Here is an 18488-nt window from a genome sequence, read left to right on the forward strand (position 1 = left end):
GTTACTCTGATGTAGCTCTGCCGTTACTCTTTTGTTACTTTGCTGCCATTCTGCTGTTACTCTCATGTAGCTCTGCCGTTACTCATTTGCTACTCTGCTCTGTTATGTGCAATCTGGTTAATCCTGCTAAACACTACGCCTTCTCTTGAAAGAAAAAGCTTGTTCTTAATTAAACCACACATGGAACAACTGCAATACCTCTACCAAATACAGATAGGGACTAGCAAAACAAAGTGTCTAATCACTAAGATAATGTCTGTGCTTTGGGATGTATACATGTTACAGTAAATTCACATACTGATGTCCTAAAAGTATGTCTATTAGCGCAAGACAATTAATGGAAAGGTCACCGCCAGGCTGTGCATGGAGCGGTGTGGGATCTCATTAAACTGAGACTGTCAGGCGGTGTGGGATCTCATTAAACTGAGACTGTCAGGCGGTGTGGGATCTCATTAAACTGAGACTGTCAGGCGGTGTGGGATCTCATTAAACTGAGACTGTCAGGCGGTGTGGGATCTCATTAAACTGAGACTGTCAGGCGGTGTGGGATCTCATTAAACTGAGACTGTCAGGCGGTGTGGGATCTCATTAAACTGAGACTGTCAGGCGGTGTGGGATCTCATTAAACTGAGACTGTCAGGCGGTGTGGGATCTCATTAAACTGAGACTGTCAGGCGGTGTGGGATCTCATTAAACTGAGACTGTCAGGCGGTGTGGGATCTCATTAAACTGAGACTGTCAGGCGGTGTGGGATCTCATTAAACTGAGACTGTCAGGCGGTGTGGGATCTCATTAAACTGAGACTGTCAGGCGGTGTGGGATCTCATTAAACTGAGACTGTCAGGCGGTGTGGGATCTCATTAAACTGAGACTGTCAGGCGGTGTGGGATCTCATTAAACTGAGACTGTCAGGCGGTGTGGGATCTCATTAAACTGAGACTGTCAGGCGGTGTGGGATCTCATTAAACTGAGACTGTCAGGCGGTGTGGGATCTCATTAAACTGAGACTGTCAGGCGGTGTGGGATCTCATTAAACTGAGACTGTCAGGCGGTGTGGGATCTCATTAAATTGAGACTGTCAGGCGGTGTCACCATGGTGTGCATGGAGCGGTGTGGGATCTCATTAAATTGAGACTGTCAGGCGGTGTCACCATGGTGTGCATGGAGCGGTGTGGGATCTCATTAAATTGAGACTGTCAGGCGGTGTCACCATGGTGTGCATGGATCGGTGTGGGATCTCATTAAACTGAGACTGTCAGGCGGTGTCACCATGGTGTGCATGGAGCGGTGTGGGATCTCATTAAATTGAGACTGTCAGGCGGTGTCACCATGGTGTGCGTGAGTACGGTTACTCACCTTGACCAGCTTCAGCACAATGTCTTCCAGCGACACGGCGTACGGCTCGGCTGTAACAGTCACAATCACACGGGGTTTCACGAGAGAACAATGCACACGCACACATGCACAAATACATACACGCTTGCACGCACAGAAACGCACGCACGCACGCACGCACGCACGCACACACACACACACACTTACTTTGGTTATTTCGGGGGCGTTATTAATAAGATACAAATATAATGATCTATTTTATTATGGTAATGGTAAAAGCAGTTATCTGCTTTGGTGCATCTGGCCCTCACCCTGATCAAAAGAAAAGAAGAAGAGAGAGAGAGAGAGAGAGAGAGAGAGAGAGAGAGAGAGAGAGAGAGAGAGAGAGAGAGAGAGAGAGAGAGAGAGAGAACAACAAATGAGCAACTATAAGACATAGGGAGGCTACTCTGAGAAAAGCATTCACAAAAAGAGCCAATCTCCACGTCTTCAAAATCAGCCAATGACTAAAAGTCAAAGAGAGGGGAGATAATCGTGCGCTCACTGTCAGTGATCTCTTGCTGGTGGCTCTTCTGCATGTGCGTGGTGAAACTGTTGTCACGGCAACACGGCTTCTTGCACTCGGGACACACAAAGATGCGGTCGCTCATGGGTTCCTCCTTCGCCTGGAAGTCGGACCTCATCCAGCCCGGCTTGTACGCTCCACTGCGCTGCCTCGTCACGCGCCGCCCTGCACAGTGCATAACACTCCCTTTTACTAAAACAACTCGGGCTAGAATGTTATGTGACACACAGACATGTACCCACACGTACGCACGCACACAACCATTTACACACACACACACAACCATGTACACACACACACACACACACACACACACAACCATGCACACACACACACACACACACACACACATGAGAGAAAACATGCAGAAGGACAAGCAATGTGTTTGTTCTGAGTGTTTTCACTTATGAAGCTTTCGTCCACAAAATGCTTGAATGCATTAAAACTGTTAAATTTCAAGATACATTTATGAGAGAGAAAAAGCTTGCACAGAATGCAAACTGGATACAAATGTCAATGCAGTCATTACTTTTAAGTGTGTATTCTTTTTAGCAGTGTACTGTACTGCTTGAATTGCATTCAAAATCAAAATAATGGTTGATATCTTCGCCCTTCCAAACTGAGAAGTTTTGAAGAACACAGAGAAACGAACCAAATCAGAGAGCAAGGTATACAATATATTCACAGAACAGAATAACACGAGACAACAACATGGACCAAGACCTTACAGCCATTGAACAACTTCACAAAAAGGGGGCACTCAGAGGAGTTTGTGTCCGAGCTCGTGTGTGTGTGTGTTCGTGTGTGTTCGTGTGTGACTGCTTGCTATGCACAAACTTACTGGATATTTCCACCAGCATGAATGTGGTTGTGTGAGTACGGCGGCCATCAAGTGTGCAGCATGCATGTGTTTATGTGCTTGTTTCACTGCGTGTGCGTGTGTGCCATGCGTGCATGTGTGTGTGCGCGCTTGCGTGCATTTGTGTTTGTTGACTGCGAAGTGCATTTGAGAGCTTGGAAGTTTGTTGTTGACAGGGACACGGGCTACTTCCGGGGACCTCACATCCCTTGGCTGAAGCGTTGTGCAGGCCGGCTATTCTCCGTCTTTGTCCACCTCGCTCAAGTCCAAGGCACCAGCAACATGTACACATTTCTTCATAGCAACGTATGCCTGCAAGTGAGCAATTCATACCAGTCCCCCAGGACTATATAAGCGATAATTACAACTTGTATCACTACGAGACACACACAGAGGCACGCACGCACACACACACACACACACACACATGTATACACGCACGCACACCATACAAACGCACATACACACACAGGGGCACGCACACACACGCACACACACACACAAATACCATGCCACTGACTGGACATTTTCACACTGAAGCTCAAATTGGAATTAAAATACAAAAATACAATCAACAACCTGATGCATACTGTATATATATCCCATGACCTCCCTTCTTTGTCTCTGTTACTTCAGTATGGGTATATATGTTGTATTTTTATAGCTCAATAAATACATCATGGACTCCAAAAAATATATGATAGTGCAGATTCCGATTTGGGCAAAGAACTACTTTCCTCCCGACCTTTGACCTCGCGCCGAATAATGTGACACATTTGTATGAAGTTCCAAAATCGTATTGCACGGCTCAGAAAACCATATCAGTTGCACGCAAAAATGAATCTCAGAACTGATCTGATGTATGAGATGCAATAAGCACACGTTTCTTTCATTATGAAAGCAATGCAGGTCGAAAAAAACGAACATTCAACTTACAAGATAACCAGATGCTAGCGAACCAAAACAAAAACACGAGTGCCCTCCCTTGCATCGTTAGCAGACGACTTTTGAGAATCTGTCGGTAGTGTGTTTTGGTGTGCGCCTTCAGCTATCAAACATCGGCTGTTTCACGTGTTTTGCGAGCAAGTCTACTCTTTTGCCTGGCTCTGCAGTAAGTCCACATTGGCGATGAAGGTATCCAAGAACTTAACATGTGTGTATTTTTCCGTAATCCAGTCATATTCCTTCAAAATGCAATCAATCGGCGGTGACAGACGTGTCGGTCGCGTTTTCCTCACACCCATACCAGTTTAAGTTCATCCATGCAAACACACTCGCAAAACAGTTTATCACGTAGATCCATTTCAAATAGGGAGCAAATGGTTAAATCTAAACCTACATATTTGTTCCCTAAAATTTGCTTCTCTGTCAATAAGCCTAATTACACACGTTCGAGAAAAACAACGTGGAATCGATTCTGAATCGAGTAAGCCAAATGGGTCCCAAACCCGTTTCGCCCGTTCTGCCGACCTGAAACGCAAAACAAAAGAATTGTGCGCTTCAACTAAATTAATTTCTATTCGACTTCATTACTTTCTTGCAACTTATGAACCTTTACTTAAAGCTTTTAAATGGTCTGAAAGTAGTGTTACTGCGTACTTATCGATGCACTCATTCGTTTTATTTTTTCAGCGACGGTCACTTAGTTTAAGGTTGCAAAAGGGCTAAGTCTCGCTGGCAACACTGTTTTACCCTGCACAGATCGCAACAGTGCCGCTAGTAGTCTACACTTTGTGTTTGATGGTAGAATGGGATATACAGATTACAACACTCGTGGTTTTTTTATATGGCTTGTATTTCAGTCAAGACCCAGCAGGAATATCAATCGAGAGCCACTCGCCAGAGGCTCGTGTCTCCCGATGATATTCATCCGCTGGGTCTTGACTGAAATACAAGCCATATAAAAAAACCACTCGTGTTGTAACCTATACATATCTATATCAATACCACATAATCCTTTTTATCCTGTCACACACACACAATAAAGACCAGCGATGAAGACAACATTTATTACTTTAAGTTTATTTTCTGAATGACATGACCATTACATGAAGACAAAAATAAAAATATTTTTAAAAGAGCAAGACGAAAAAAACTTACACAACTCAATGTGTGTTCATACGGTCATTGGTTAAACACAAACTATTTTTCAAAACCAGTTGCACTGATTAAAAAATAAATTGCATCAAAATGTGATCACATGATCAAATGGCTTCACAGTGTTGACTCGGGGAAAAGACAGGCTCCCCTGCTTACACCACACACACATCACACGTTCAGTCACATCACACTCAAGTATTGTGTCCAACGCGTAATATTACAAATCAACATCAGCATCAACACTGGACACACAATCATGAAGACACACTAGACGGGCGCAGTGGCGTGGTGGTAAGACGTCGGCCTCCTAATCGGGAGGTCGTCAGTTCGAATCCCGGTCGCTGCCGCCTGCTGGGTTAAGTGTGGAGATTTTTCCGATCTCCCAGGTCAACGTATGTGCAGACCTGCTAGTGACTTAACCCCCTTCGTGTGTACACGCAAGCACAAGACCAAGTGCGCACGGAAAAGATCCTGTAATCCATGTCAGAGTTCGGTGGGTTATAGAAACACGAAAATACCCAGCATGCCTCCCCCGAAATCGGCGTATGCTGCCTGGATGGCGGGGTAAAAACGGTCATACACGTAAAAATCCACTCGTGCTAAAAACATGAGTGAACGTGGGAGTCTAAGCCCATGAACGAAGAAGAAGAGAAGAAGAAGATAAAGACACAGCTATAAACTGTATCAAACTGTCAATCCCAAGAGCTGTCGCTTTTTAGAAGAAAAACTTGCACACAACAGTAAAACAAAGATTAAGAAGTTGATTTGTGTCCAAGAGACAGAGAGAGAGAGAGAGAGAGAGAGAGAGAGAGAGAGAGAGAGAGAGAGAGAGAGAGAGAGAGAGAGAGAGAGAGAGAGAGAGAGAGAGAGAGAGAGAGAGAGAGCGAGAGAGAGAGAGAGCGAGCGAGAGAGAGCGAGCGAGCGAGAGAGAGCGAGCGAGCGAGCGAGCAAGAGAGAGAGAGAGGGAGGGAGAGAGAGATGAAGAAAGAGAGATGAAGAGAGAGAGATGGAGAGAGAGAGAGAGAGGGGCAGGAGGGAGAGAGAGTACAGGCATGCATAATCTGCCCAACAATCCAGGAAAATCAAAAATAAATCAAGATAATGCAATCTTTTTTCTTTTTCTTTTTTTGTGTGTTTTACGTCGTTTTCAACCACGAAGGTTATATCGCGACGGGGGAAGGGGGGAGATGGGATAGAGCCACTTGTCAATTGTTTCTTGTTCACAAAAGCACTAGATAATGCAATCAAGTGCATAAACTAAAGAATGTAACCAAACTTATACAAGACAATCAAACAAGTACACCGCATTAATCATTCAAAACAGGAAAACACTCACAACTGGACAGAACAATGCTCACATCTATCATTATCAAAACACAACCCCTTCCGTTCAATAATATGAATTGACCCAAAACTTTCAGGTTGATGGCAAATTGATGATCACAATATTTGACATCAAAACAGCGTCCTTTGCTGGACCTTGAATTGGAGATGTTCTTGACTTGCACGAATCAAAAACAGGGAAACCTTATTCAACAAATTGTGATACGATCTGTATAAAGAAAAGAAAAGTAAATATGAAACACATAAAAATAGGCCAAGACATGGAAACAAGCAAAATATATGACATTTGTACCTGTGATTCAAACAAGCACAAAGATAAATGCTCATATCAAAAATGTCAAAAAACTACACATTTACAGATCTGACAAACAGTACTTTGTACAACCACTTGATTATGCATAAAAATATGGTGTCAATGAAGAAAAATTGGATAAAATACACAAGAATATGCATGACAATGATACAGTTCTAGCATTAAAATGTGCCCTAGATCACACTCCTGTTGTGAAAGTTGCCAAAACCACTGTGCTTATTCAAAGTGTACAGCTTCACGCGAACATGCAAGCTTACTCTCCCAATAAAACTGTTCACTTGTAAATTCCAGATAAAATACTACCAGAATAAGAAGTGTGTGTGTGTGTGCGTATGTGTGTGTGTGTGTGCGTATGTGTGTGTATGTGTGTGTGTGTGTGTGTGTGTGTGTGTGCGTGGGCCCACACAACAGTTAAGAGGGATGGATGGGAAGAAGCAAGGCAGGGAAGTGCGGACTGGATGCCAGTGAGAGGACCACGGAGAAAGGAGTTTGCAGGCAGCAGACACAAGCCAAGGAGCGAAGCAATGCATGATGTCACACTCGGGTGCTCAGAGAGCCAGCCTCTTAAACTTATAAAACAATGTACTTAATTTGCCATCTCTTCTTTTGGCTATCCATACCTGTTTCCGTTACTTTTTCTTGTTCTTGTTCTCAAAACACTTTCACTTTTCTTTCTTTCGTAGCTGTTCAACATTGACACCTGTTAGCAGTGGCTTCTCCCTTGCGCGTGATTGTGAAAAACTTATACAATGTACTAAATTTCCAATCTCCTATTTTAGCTCTTCATACCTGTTTCCTTTGTTTTCCCCTTTGATGTTCTCTGAATAATTATACAATGCCATCATGGTCTGTTGTTGTGGATTTTCAACTTTCCTACCTATTTCCTTTGTTTTTTCCATTTTCTTGTTCTCGGAACACTTGCACTTTTTATTCTGTCTCTTTAGCCATCTTTTGTAGCTCTTCCACATCCATACCTGTTGCCAGTGGTTTTCCCTTTGCTTGTTCTCGGAACATCATACCTGTTGCCAGTGGTTTTCCCTTTGCTTGTTCTCGGAACATCATACCTGTTGCCAGTGGTTTTCCCTTTGCTTGTTCTCGGAACATCATACCTGTTGCCAGTGGTTTTCCCTTTGCTTGTTCTCGGAACATCATACCTGTTGCCAGTGGTTTTCCCTTTGCTTGTTCTCGGAACATCATACCTGTTGCCAGTGGTTTTCCCTTTGCTTGTTCTCGGAACATCAAACCTGTTGCCAGTGGTATTCCCTTTGCTTGTTCTCGGAACATTCATACTTTTCTTTCTCATGTCGCTGTTGCCATTGTTTGTTGTTGCTCTTCGACATTCATACCGTACTTTCTGTGTGCACAACTTCAGTACCAGCTAAGTGGCTTACAGAGCGCGACATTCATACCGTACTTTCTGTGTGCACAACTTCAGTACCAGCTAAGTGGCTTACAGAGCGCGACATTCATACCGTACTTTCTGTGTGCACAACTTCAGTACCAGCTAAGTGGCTTACAGAGCGCGACATTCATACCGTACTTTCTGTGTGCACAACTTCAGTACCAGCTAAGTGGCTTACAGAGCGCGACATTCATACCGTACTTTCTGTGTGCACAACTTCAGTACCAGCTAAGTGGCTTACAGAGCGCGACATTCATACCGTACTTTCTGTGTGCACAACTTCAGTACCAGCTAAGTGGCTTACAGAGCGCGACATTCATACCGTACTTTCTGTGTGCACAACTTCAGTACCAGCTAAGTGGCTTACAGAGCGCGACATTCATACCGTACTTTCTGTGTGCACAACTTCAGTACCAGCTAAGTGGCTTACAGAGCGCGACATTCATACCGTACTTTCTGTGTGCACAACTTCAGTACCAGCTAAGTGGCTTACAGAGCGCGACATTCATACCGTACTTTCTGTGTGCACAACTTCAGTACCAGCTAAGTGGCTTACAGAGCGCGACATTCATACCGTACTTTCTGTGTGCACAACTTCAGTACCAGCTAAGTGGCTTACAGAGCGCGACATTCATACCGTACTTTCTCTGTGCACAACTTCAGTACCAGCTAAGTGGCTTACAGAGCAATATTGGTTTCCTTGTTTCTCGCTATGTCCTTCTCCTGTCCCAGTCTTGGTGCAACCACTGACTGGGCCGCTGTGTACACTCTGAGCCACGTCTTTTGATTCGTCTTACTTCACGTTATTTGTATTTTTGACCAATTAAGGCGTTGTACACATATCGGGGCAGTCAAAGTATTTTGGTCAAAAATAGCAACATTTATAATATATCGATCCATTTTAGTCAGAATTCCCTTTTTTATGATCGAACACCTCACAAACAGGCACCCTTTTGTAGTCTCGGCCAGCCGGCTAAATGTGAGTTTTAGTCAGCCTCTGACGACAAGCGTCTCAAAGAAGGAAAATCCAGTGTTCACTCAATTCATTTTGATTGTATTAGTTCTCAGGGGATTACTTTTATCACATGGCCACGTTCCTGCGTTTTTGGTCCTTTAAAATTCATCTTTTTACAGTTCTGTTCCTTCAAAAAAAATTCTATTTATTGTTCTGTTCATTTAAAAATTACCGATCAACAGTTCTGTTCCTTCCACACCAAACATTCTTTTTGTAACTGTTCTGTTCATTTAAAAAAACTTATCTTTTTACAATTCTGTTCCTTTAAAAATGATCTTCACACAGCTTGTAAAAGGTATCCTAGTTGTCCGTGCTGTTACATGTTTTGATAGAAGGGGTAGGACGCCCCGGGGACACCCGGAAAGACCACCCCGCTGTACCCGGGGTACAAGTAGGGGTCTAGGCGAGGCCGTTGTGGGGATTCCGTGTCCAACCTGCCCCCCTGCTGGTACTCCATTCTGTGGTGAGCTGTCATTGGCTGGTGCAGGTCCACACCCTGGTGGGCCTCCATTCTCTGATGGGGGTCTAGGGGGTCAAGCCTCGGGTTGGGGTCAAGTCGCTGGTGTGCGTCCACGATGTGCTGTGAACCCCCTCGCTGGTGTGTCGCTATTCTCTGGTGTGCATCCAATCTCTGGTGTGCGTCCATTCTCTGATGTGTTTCTATTCTCTGCGGTGTGTCCAATCGTTGGTGAGCATCTATTCTCTGGTGAGCGTCCAATCTCTGGTGAGCATCCAATCGTTGGTGTGCGTCCATTCTAAGCGGGGGATCCATCCTGTGGTGCATGGTGAAGTCCATTCTCTGGTGCAGAGGGGAGTCCAGGGTTGGTGGTGGGGGGGAGTCCATTGGCTGTTGCTGGGGGGACAACACCTGGCCAGGAGAGCCCAGGTGGGAGAGTTGTGGTGGAGGAGGAGGAGGCGAGCCCACCAGCTGCAGGGGAGGGGAGCCTAGCTGTGGGGGGGAGGACGGCATGCGCCGCGCCTGGTACGAGCTGACTCGCGGTCTGGGGGTGGGAGCAGCCTTCCTGATGGAGATCCCGTGTTTCTTCATGTGCACGTCCAGGCTGTTCTTCTGGGCGAAGGCGGCGTCGCAGTGCTGACACTGGTATGGCTTCTCCCCGGTGTGCAGCCGCTGGTGCACCTTGAGGTTGTAAGCCACGGCGAAGGCCTGGCCGCACTGGCTGCAGATGAAGGGGCGGATGCCGGAGTGCAGGTTCTTGTGCATGATCAGCTTGTGGCGCCGCAGGAACAGCTTGGGACACAGGTCGCACTTGAACCTCTTCTCCTTGACGTGCACGTCGATCTTGTGTCTGCCCAGCATGTTCTTGTTGAAGAACGCCTTGCCGCACAGCTCACAGATGTTGGGGCGAGGCCGCGGCTCTTCGCTGTGTTTGCTGACAGTGTGGTTCACCATGCGGCGCTGTCGCGTGCACTGGTACGGGCAGTACTCACACGTGTACTTCTTCGACACTGATTCCCCGTGCGACTCGATGTGGTTGACAAACGTGCTTTTCTCCGTGAAGGAAGCGCCGCATGTGTGACAAAGGTAGTTCTTGTGTCCCTTGAGAAACAACGTTCGCTGGTACCCGCTCAGGCCGCGGCCCGCGGGGCACAACTTTTCGCAGGTGATTTGTTTTTGGTTGTCGATCCGAATGTGCGAGGCGAATGTTCTGTGCTGGCCGATGACAGCGTGACACTTGAGACACTTGTAGCCTGTACGCACGGTTTCCCGGTCCTGCAAAACACAAAGCATGGTCAGACGCTGCACCCACACACGCTTCATCACTACAACATCGTCTGCAATTCAAAATGCACACACATGGGTAGTACCACTCGTGTTGCTGCTAGCTTTCCACTGGGAGGAAGCGAATTTCCCAGCAGTGAGATGATAAAATGGAATGGAAACTCACCTCCACAACTCCAACAAGCAATTCCAGTAAATCAAGAAAACATTTTCCCTGATTAATACCTGGATACGAGACTACAAGTGCCCAAAGTGTGACGCCGTCGTCCCTTCAAGACATCAAGATGGCCGCTGCCAATGGTGATGAGAGGCCGCTGCCAATGGTAATGAGAGGCCAGGTCAATGGTGATGAGAGGCCGCTGCCAATGGTGATGAGAGGCCGCTGCCAATGGTGATGAGAGGCCGCTTTTTGTCCTGATGCCTGATTCTCTCTGCCTCTGACTCACGATTCTCTCTGCCTCTGACTCACGATTCTCTCTGCCTCTGACTCACGATTCTCTCTGCCTCTGACTCACGATTCTCTCTGCCTCTGACTCACGATTCTCTCTGCCTCTGACTCACGATTCTCTCTGCCTCTGACTCACGATTCTCTGCCTTTGATTCACGAAATTCTCTGCCATAGTTTTTGCATGGGACTCAAACATTCTCCACCTTGACACGTGAGATGGGTGGGGTGCTGTTGGGACGTGAGAAGGGTGGGGTGCTGTTGGGACGTGAGAAGGGTGGGGTGCTGTTGAGACATGAGATGGGTGGGGTGCTGTTGGGACGTGAGATGGGTGGGGTGCTGTTGGGACGTGCAACGTGTGACACCAACAGCCGTTATTTTTGACTGTTTGTGTCACTTCTTGTAGACACAGTTCAAGTAATGCACAACACACTCAATGCAGAAATGTCTCCAAAACTTCCAAATGAAACTAGAGCTTAACTTTACCAGCAAACAAATGAAACTAGAGCTTAACTTTACCAGCAAACAAATGAAACTAGAGCTTAACTTTACCAGCAAACAAATGAAACTAGAGCTTAACTTTACCAGCAAACAAATGAAACTAGAGCTTAACTTTACCAGCAAACAAATGAATAAGCAAAAGAAAACTGACTTGTAACAGATGTGGCTAATTACAAAGGATGTTGCTAGGTAACATAGCATACTCTTTTTTGTTGTTGTTGTTGTTGTTTGTTGTTGTTTGTTGTTGATGTTGGTGGTGTTGTTGTTGGTGGTGGTGTTGTTGGTGTTGTGGTTGTTTTAATCACTGTGAGGATTTGGCAGGTATCTTCGGCTTGCAGTTGCACACTTTTAAGTTCATCAGCCAATCAGACACCCTCTCTTCCTCGCCAGTCAACGTTCAGGTAAACCAATCTCTTCTCTTTCACACAGTGACCCAGTCATTGCAATCTGGCCACATTTGCTTCCAGATGAACAATCTCATGCTTACAGAGTTCAGTGCAATTGCTGTGTTACAGCAATTCTGGAATTCTACAGATAAAGCATCTTCTTTCTACACTATCTAATGCTGCAGATGAAAAGTCTTCTTTTCATGCTGTCAAATGCTGTGAACATGATGTTAAAGAAGACACTGCAGATGATGCTGAAGTCAAGATGGAGCTACACATGATGCTACAGATGACACAACAGATTTATAAAGAAAACACTGCAGATGATGCTTCAGATGACATTAAAGATGTAACAGATAACGCTAGATACCGGAGAAGTAGGGCCAGGGTGACACAGCAGGGAGGGAGGGAGCGGCTATAACACTACCATCTGCAAATACTGTCGCTTTCTGTTCACCACTGGCTGCCATGACAACCACTTTCCCCTCCCCATCGGGCCCGGCAGGCAGGCAGGGTGCTGTGACCACATCGCTGTTTGCAAACACCGCCGATGTCTGTTCACTTCTGGTTGCCCGGGCAACCACTGTGTGGTCCCCGCCCGGTGCGAGGGGCAGGCCGTCCTTCTTGGTGTGTTTCTTGAGGTGCAGGTCCAGGCTGTTCTTCTGCCTGAAGGTGGCGTCGCAATGCTTGCACAGGAACGGTCTCTCTCCTGTGTGTAGCCGCATGTGCACCTTGAGGTTGTAGGGCACCATGAAGCTGGCCCCGCACACCGTGCACACCCAGGGCCGCTTGCCCGTGTGGGTCTTCTTGTGCCGCAGGAAGGACTGGGGGCGGTAGAACACCTTGGGACACTTGTCGCACTGGAACTTCTTGACCTTGCGGTGGACATACTCCACATGCTCCTCCAGCACGATCTTCTCGTAGAACGCCTTGCCGCACTGCTCGCACACGTGAGACCGCACGCGGGGCTCCTGAGGGTGGCGCTTCTCGTAGTGAAGTCGCAGGAAGCGCTCGGCGCTGGCCGAGTACGAGCACAGCGTGCAGGTGAACAGCTTGCCCTTGATTTCTCCGTGCGAGTCGATGTGGTTCAGGAAGGTGCTCCTCTCTGTGAAGGATGCGCCACATGTGTGGCACAGCAGTCGCCGCCGGCCTCCCGTCAGAAAGATGTGCTTCTGATACGTGTTGAGAGCCGCTCCTTTGGGGCACTTCGACACGCAGCTCACCTTCCTGTTCTCAAGGTCAACGCGAACATGCTCACCGTAACCACGGCGACACGAGATGATGGAGCTGCAGACGAGGCACCGGTAGTTCAAGCGACGGCGAGGCTGATTCTGAAACATACCAACAGGATCAATGTCTAGTGTATCTGTCTAGCCAGCCACATTTTGGCTCGGCATGGAAAAGGCAATGCACGACTCAGCCCTGATGAGGCCCTCTGGGACAGGTCAGCTGCCTCAAATTCATGCAATACTGAGACAACCCGAGCAATAGAGACGCTGATTCACGTTCCTGAGCTTGCCCAGACCCAGGCAGAGCAGTTGTTGAACGTGCCCAGATGGACAGGACAAGAACGCAGGACAACACATGCTCCAAGTCGTCACCCCATTGCCACGCAGTGCCTGAAGTGTAACAAGTCGCCATCGCCACCACCTTCGCTTGAAATTCAACTCTTTCTTCAGGCTTTGTCTATTCTCTGCTGCATCTCTCTGCTCCAACATCTTCACTAGGCTTGCTTCAGGTCATTTCAGACGTCAACTTGCATTTGCTCACTTGTTGTCTTCGCTGGAGTTACCAGTCTTCATTCTTTTTTTGAACTAAAAGTTGTTGTTGAAGTCGCTGTTGTTGTTGAAGTCGTTGTTGTTGTTGAAGTCGTTGTTGTTGAAGTCGTTGTTGTTGTTGAAGTCGTTGTTGTTGTTGAAGTCGTTGTTGTTGTTAAGTCGTTGTTGTTGTTGATGGGAGATTTGCTTCCTTTTCTATGATTCTCCAGTCGGCACATTCGATCTCTCACTGCAACTCACATTGTAGCATCAGGAGTAAACACTCAAACAGAAATATCTGCAGCATCACCATTTTGACACACTCATTTTCCTCACTGTCAACATGTGGACGCAGAGAACAGAAAAGTCGGGCGCAAACTGCGTACTCTATAGACCAAAAACTTACTACTGGCTGACTTAGAAAATAACCTTAGGTGCTGGCTGACTTAGACACCATAGGTGCTGCACATTCAAAAGTAGCAAGTTTTACATGCACACACCAACCAAATCAATAGTAACTCTTTTGTGTGCTCTGGTGTATTGATTGTACTATAGTTTAGTGATATCATATGTATCTACATCTGATTGTGACAAAAGAACACAGAGATTTTGTACCACTGCCATATTAGCAGCTGGAGTATCTTTCTTTATTTGGTGTTTAACGTTGTTTTCAACCACGAAGGTTATATCGTGACGGGGAAAGGGGGGAGATGGGATAGAGCCACTTGTCAATTGTTTCTTGTTCACAAAAGCACTAATCAAAAATTTGCTCCAGGGGCTTGCAACGTAGTACAATGTATTACCTTACTGGGAGAATGCAAGTTTCCAGTACAAAGGACTTAACATTTCTTACATACTGCTTGACTAAAATCTTTACAAAAATTGACTATATTCTATAGAAGAAACACTTAATAGGGATAAAAAGAGAAACAGAATCCGTTAGTCGCCTCTTACGACATGCTGGGGAGCATCGGGTAAATTCTTCCCCCTAACCCGCGGGGGTCCGCTGGAGTATGTAGAGTTTATCTCAAAAAGTGTGTTCACTGCCCGCATTGCCTGCTTGAGTGACAAGTGTTCTATGGAGTTACTAAACTCCTCTGTGTGCAACTCTATGCTCCAGTGACAAGTGTTCTATGGAGTTACTAAACTCCTCTGTGTGCAACTCTAAGCTCCAAGGGCAAGGTCATATAAAAAGAAGCACACCAAAAAGCAATTAATTAATACAGAAAAAAAGAAACAAATGTAAATGAAGAAGAACCCACAACCGCAATACAACATGTGTTCAACGTGCCAGCATCAAGTAACCCCACAGGAAAAAGTCACAACACAAAAAATAGATCTCCCCACGAGGCCAAGTCTATCAGTATCGCCAACATTTGTTCCAAGATATTGCATCAATAACCTTCCGTTACCCATTCCAAGCAAGTTTTCACAGTATTACAATTAAAAAAAGAGAAGAATTACTAGCAAAACACGTTTTAGCTATGTAGTGTCTTTAAAACAGACATTGGCTTGAGAAGACTTGCTCTAAGTCTTAGTCTACGCGGTCCCTCCGATTGGAAAGACCTCAAGTCTCTCCACACGTTCCGATAGTTGAGATACGTAATCAAAGTGTGGGAAGGAAACACACAAAGTCTGACTATACTACAGAGATGTATCATCCCCTCACGGGTTGTGATAGTAGGGATACACAGGCAGAAGGAAGGATGAAAACAGCCCACTGAACGCCTTTATAGGTTGTGATAGTAGGACAACGCAGACAAAGGGATGTGTCATTCCCTCACAGGTTGTGATAGTAGGGATACGCAGGCAGAGGGTACGACGGAAACACAGCCCCGCTGTACTGCGGGTATCCTGTATTGCTATGAGCAGGCGGAGCCATCGGAGCCTTGGTGGTCTCCCCCTGATTTCTGGCTTTGCTGGCCTCCCTTGGTGCCCAGTCTCCCGCCTCCTGCTTCTTGTGTTTCCTCATGTGCACGTCCAGGCTGTTCTTCTGGGCGAAGGCGGCATCGCACTGCTTGCACTGGTACGGTCTCTCCCCCGTGTGTAGCCGCTGGTGCACCTTGAGATTGTAGGCCACGGTGAAGCTCTGGCCGCACTGGCTGCACACATACGGTCTCTTCCCCGTGTGACAGCGCTTGTGCTTGGCCAGTGTGCCTGGGCGGTAGAACACTTTGGAGCACACGTCGCACACAAACTTTCTCTTGCGGAGGTGAGTGTACTTGACGTGTTCGTCCAGAACCAGCTTCTCGTAGAACGCTTTGCCGCAGTGTTCACAGATGTGTGATCTGACTCGGGGGCCGGTGGGGTGCTTGTGCTTGGTGTGGTACCTCAGGTAGCACTGGACGTGCGTGGCGTACGGACACAACTCGCACACGAACCTCTTCTCCACCACCTCGCCATGCGTCTCAATGTGGTTGAGGAAGGCGCTCTTGTCGCTGAAGATCTCCCCGCACGTGTAGCACAGGGCCTGCGATTTCTTCAGGCCGTCCGTCAAGAACAAGTCGCACTGGTAATTACTCAAGGCTTCGTCTCCCGGTGCCGAGAATTTGAGGCAGGTGATTTGTTTGCTCTGAGTGTTGACGCGAATGTGTTGGGCGAATTTCCTACGAAACGGGAGGATGGTGTCACACTTCAGGCACTTGTAACTAATGAGATGACGAGTCTGAAACATACAATTAACTTTAATTGACAGGTTCTACCCCTTATCTACCCCCTAAAGCTAATGAAATGTACATTGACAGATTCACCCCTAATAGCATCTCAGCCTTCTGTCATTTTGTTTCTCTCCCCCCTCTTCACCATCCCCCCTTCCTTTCTTTTCCCCCTCCCCCCTTCCTTTCTTTTCCCCCTCCCCCATTCCATCCCAGCCAGCTTTTACGTTCCTCCCTCCACCCTTCCGACTTGAAGCACCCGTTTATTTTTTTTCTTGCACTCGTCACTCCTCCAGCTCACCCTAGTCAGGTTTTTTGTTCTCCCTCCCCCCCCCCCCCCATCCCACTCTCTTTTATATTTCCTCTCCCTACTCGCCAACCAGCCTCATCCCCCCCCCCCCCCCCCCCCTTTTATGCCTTCTGACTAAAAAAGAACTGTCCCTGTTCTTCCCCTGAGGAGCACCAACACTTGTAACTCCAAATGATATATCACATACTGGTATAGCCCCTGGAAAATGACATCACATACTGGTATAGCCCCTGGAATATGATATCACATACTGATACAGCCCCTATACCTAGAACATGATATCACATACTCCCGATATATACTCATATAGCATCTACAAAATGATATCAGGTGGTGAAAGAAGAGCTAACATTCTGAGATTCATTCAATGTGACAACAAAATTCACTGTACTGGGCTATTAAATCTGTGCATGTGACGCGGTGAATACGAGGTGTGCGTGTGTGAGGTGTGTTTCTGGTATGAGGTGTGTATGTGGCAGGAGGCGTGTGTGTGTGAGGTGTGTTTCTGGCAGGAGGTGTGTGTGTGTGAGGTGTGTTTGTGGCAGGAGGTGTGTGTGTGAGAGAGGTGTGTGTGTGGCAGGAGGTGTGTGTGTGAGAGAGGTGTGTGTGTGGCAGGAGGTGTGTGTGTGTGTGTGTGTGAGGTGTGTTTGTGGCAGGAGGTGTGTGTCCTTACCTTCCACACTCTCTTGAGTCTGAGCACACTACCCTCCAGGGACAGACCGTAGCGCTCCACTGAAATAACAACATCCAGCACATGTACAACCACCCACTTCATCATACCTCCACTTACGTTACACTCAAACAAAAAGACGAGAGAAAACACAATAGCAACAACCCATACTGATGCAATCACTCGTTTCGTCATAAGACTACTGAAAGAAAAAAAGAAAAGAGGAAGAGGGGTAAAAAGAAGGGAAAAAACCAAACACTACGGCAACATGACCCTCACTGACGCTTTCACTCACTTCATCACACCTCTAGTTGAAGCAAACAAAGTAGAGAGAAAAAGACAAAGAGAAGAAGAAAAACAAGTCGCGTAAGGCAAAATTACTACCTTTAGTCAAGCTGTGGAACTCACAGAATGAAACTGAACGTAGTCCGCCGCTAGTGCAAAAGGCAGTGAAAGTGATGAGCCTGTTTGGCGCGGTAGCCGTTGCGCTGTGCTTCATAGCACGCTTTACTGTACCTCTCTTTGTTTTAACTTTCTGAGCGTGTTTTTAATCCAAACATATCATATGTTTATGGAATCAGGAACCGACAAGGAATAAGATGAAATAGTTTTTAAAACGATTTTGGAAATTTAATTTTAATCATAATTTTTATATTCTTAATTTTCAGAGTTTGTTTTTAATTTGAATATAACATATTTGTATGTTTTTGGAATCAGAACATGATGAAGAATAAAATAAAAGTAATTTTGGATCGTTTTATAAAAAAAATAATTTTAATTACAATTTTCAGATTTTTAATGACCAAAGTCATTAATTAATTTGTAAGCCTCCATGCTGAAATGCAATACCGAAGTCCGGCCTTCGTCGAAGATTGCTTGGCCAAATTTTCAATCAATTTGATTGAAAATTGAGGGTGTGACAGTGCCGCCTCAACTTTTACAAAAAGCCGGATATGACGTCATAAAAGACATGTATCGAAAAAATGAAAAAAACGTCTGGGGATATCATACCCAGGAACTCTCATGTAAATTTCATAAAGATCGGTCCAGTAGTTTACTCTGAATCGCTCTACACACACACACGCACAGAC

The 18488-nt window shown here is 46.2% G+C and overlaps 3 protein-coding genes across 3 annotated transcripts in view; all 3 read right to left on the reverse strand.

The window, feature by feature from the left end:
• The window catches only part of LOC138974843 (zinc finger protein 26-like), a 47029-nt gene extending 39319 nt beyond the window's left edge, over positions 1–7710 (reverse strand). Inside the window, exons 1-3 of the mRNA XM_070347568.1 lie at positions 7491–7710; positions 1880–2065; positions 1357–1406 (exon numbers count right to left, since the gene is read on the reverse strand). Coding sequence (XP_070203669.1) covers positions 1357–1406; positions 1880–2065; positions 7491–7710 — 456 coding nt within the window. The remainder of the gene's footprint in view (positions 1–1356; positions 1407–1879; positions 2066–7490) is intronic.
• LOC138974845 (zinc finger protein 91-like) overlaps positions 4807–18488 on the reverse strand; it is a 19570-nt gene continuing 5888 nt past the window's right edge. Inside the window, exons 3-4 of the mRNA XM_070347569.1 lie at positions 17401–17459; positions 4807–10665 (exon numbers count right to left, since the gene is read on the reverse strand). Coding sequence (XP_070203670.1) covers positions 9250–10665; positions 17401–17459 — 1475 coding nt within the window. The 3' untranslated portion in view covers positions 4807–9249. The remainder of the gene's footprint in view (positions 10666–17400; positions 17460–18488) is intronic.
• LOC138974429 (zinc finger protein 664-like) lies at positions 15542–16437 on the reverse strand. Its single transcript, XM_070347144.1, has one exon. The coding sequence runs from the start codon at positions 16435–16437 to the stop codon at positions 15544–15546; it is 894 nt and encodes a 297-aa protein (XP_070203245.1). The 3' UTR covers positions 15542–15543.

The sequence above is a fragment of the Littorina saxatilis genome, linkage group LG8 (genome assembly GCF_037325665.1).
Source record: "Littorina saxatilis isolate snail1 linkage group LG8, US_GU_Lsax_2.0, whole genome shotgun sequence".
NCBI lineage: Eukaryota > Metazoa > Mollusca > Gastropoda > Littorinimorpha > Littorinidae > Littorina > Littorina saxatilis.

Bases quoted from the DNA above. Each gene is read 5' to 3' on its own strand.
- LOC138974429 (XM_070347144.1), bottom strand. From the start codon at position 16,437: ATGTTTCAGACTCGTCATCTCATTAGTTACAAGTGCCTGAAGTGTGAC.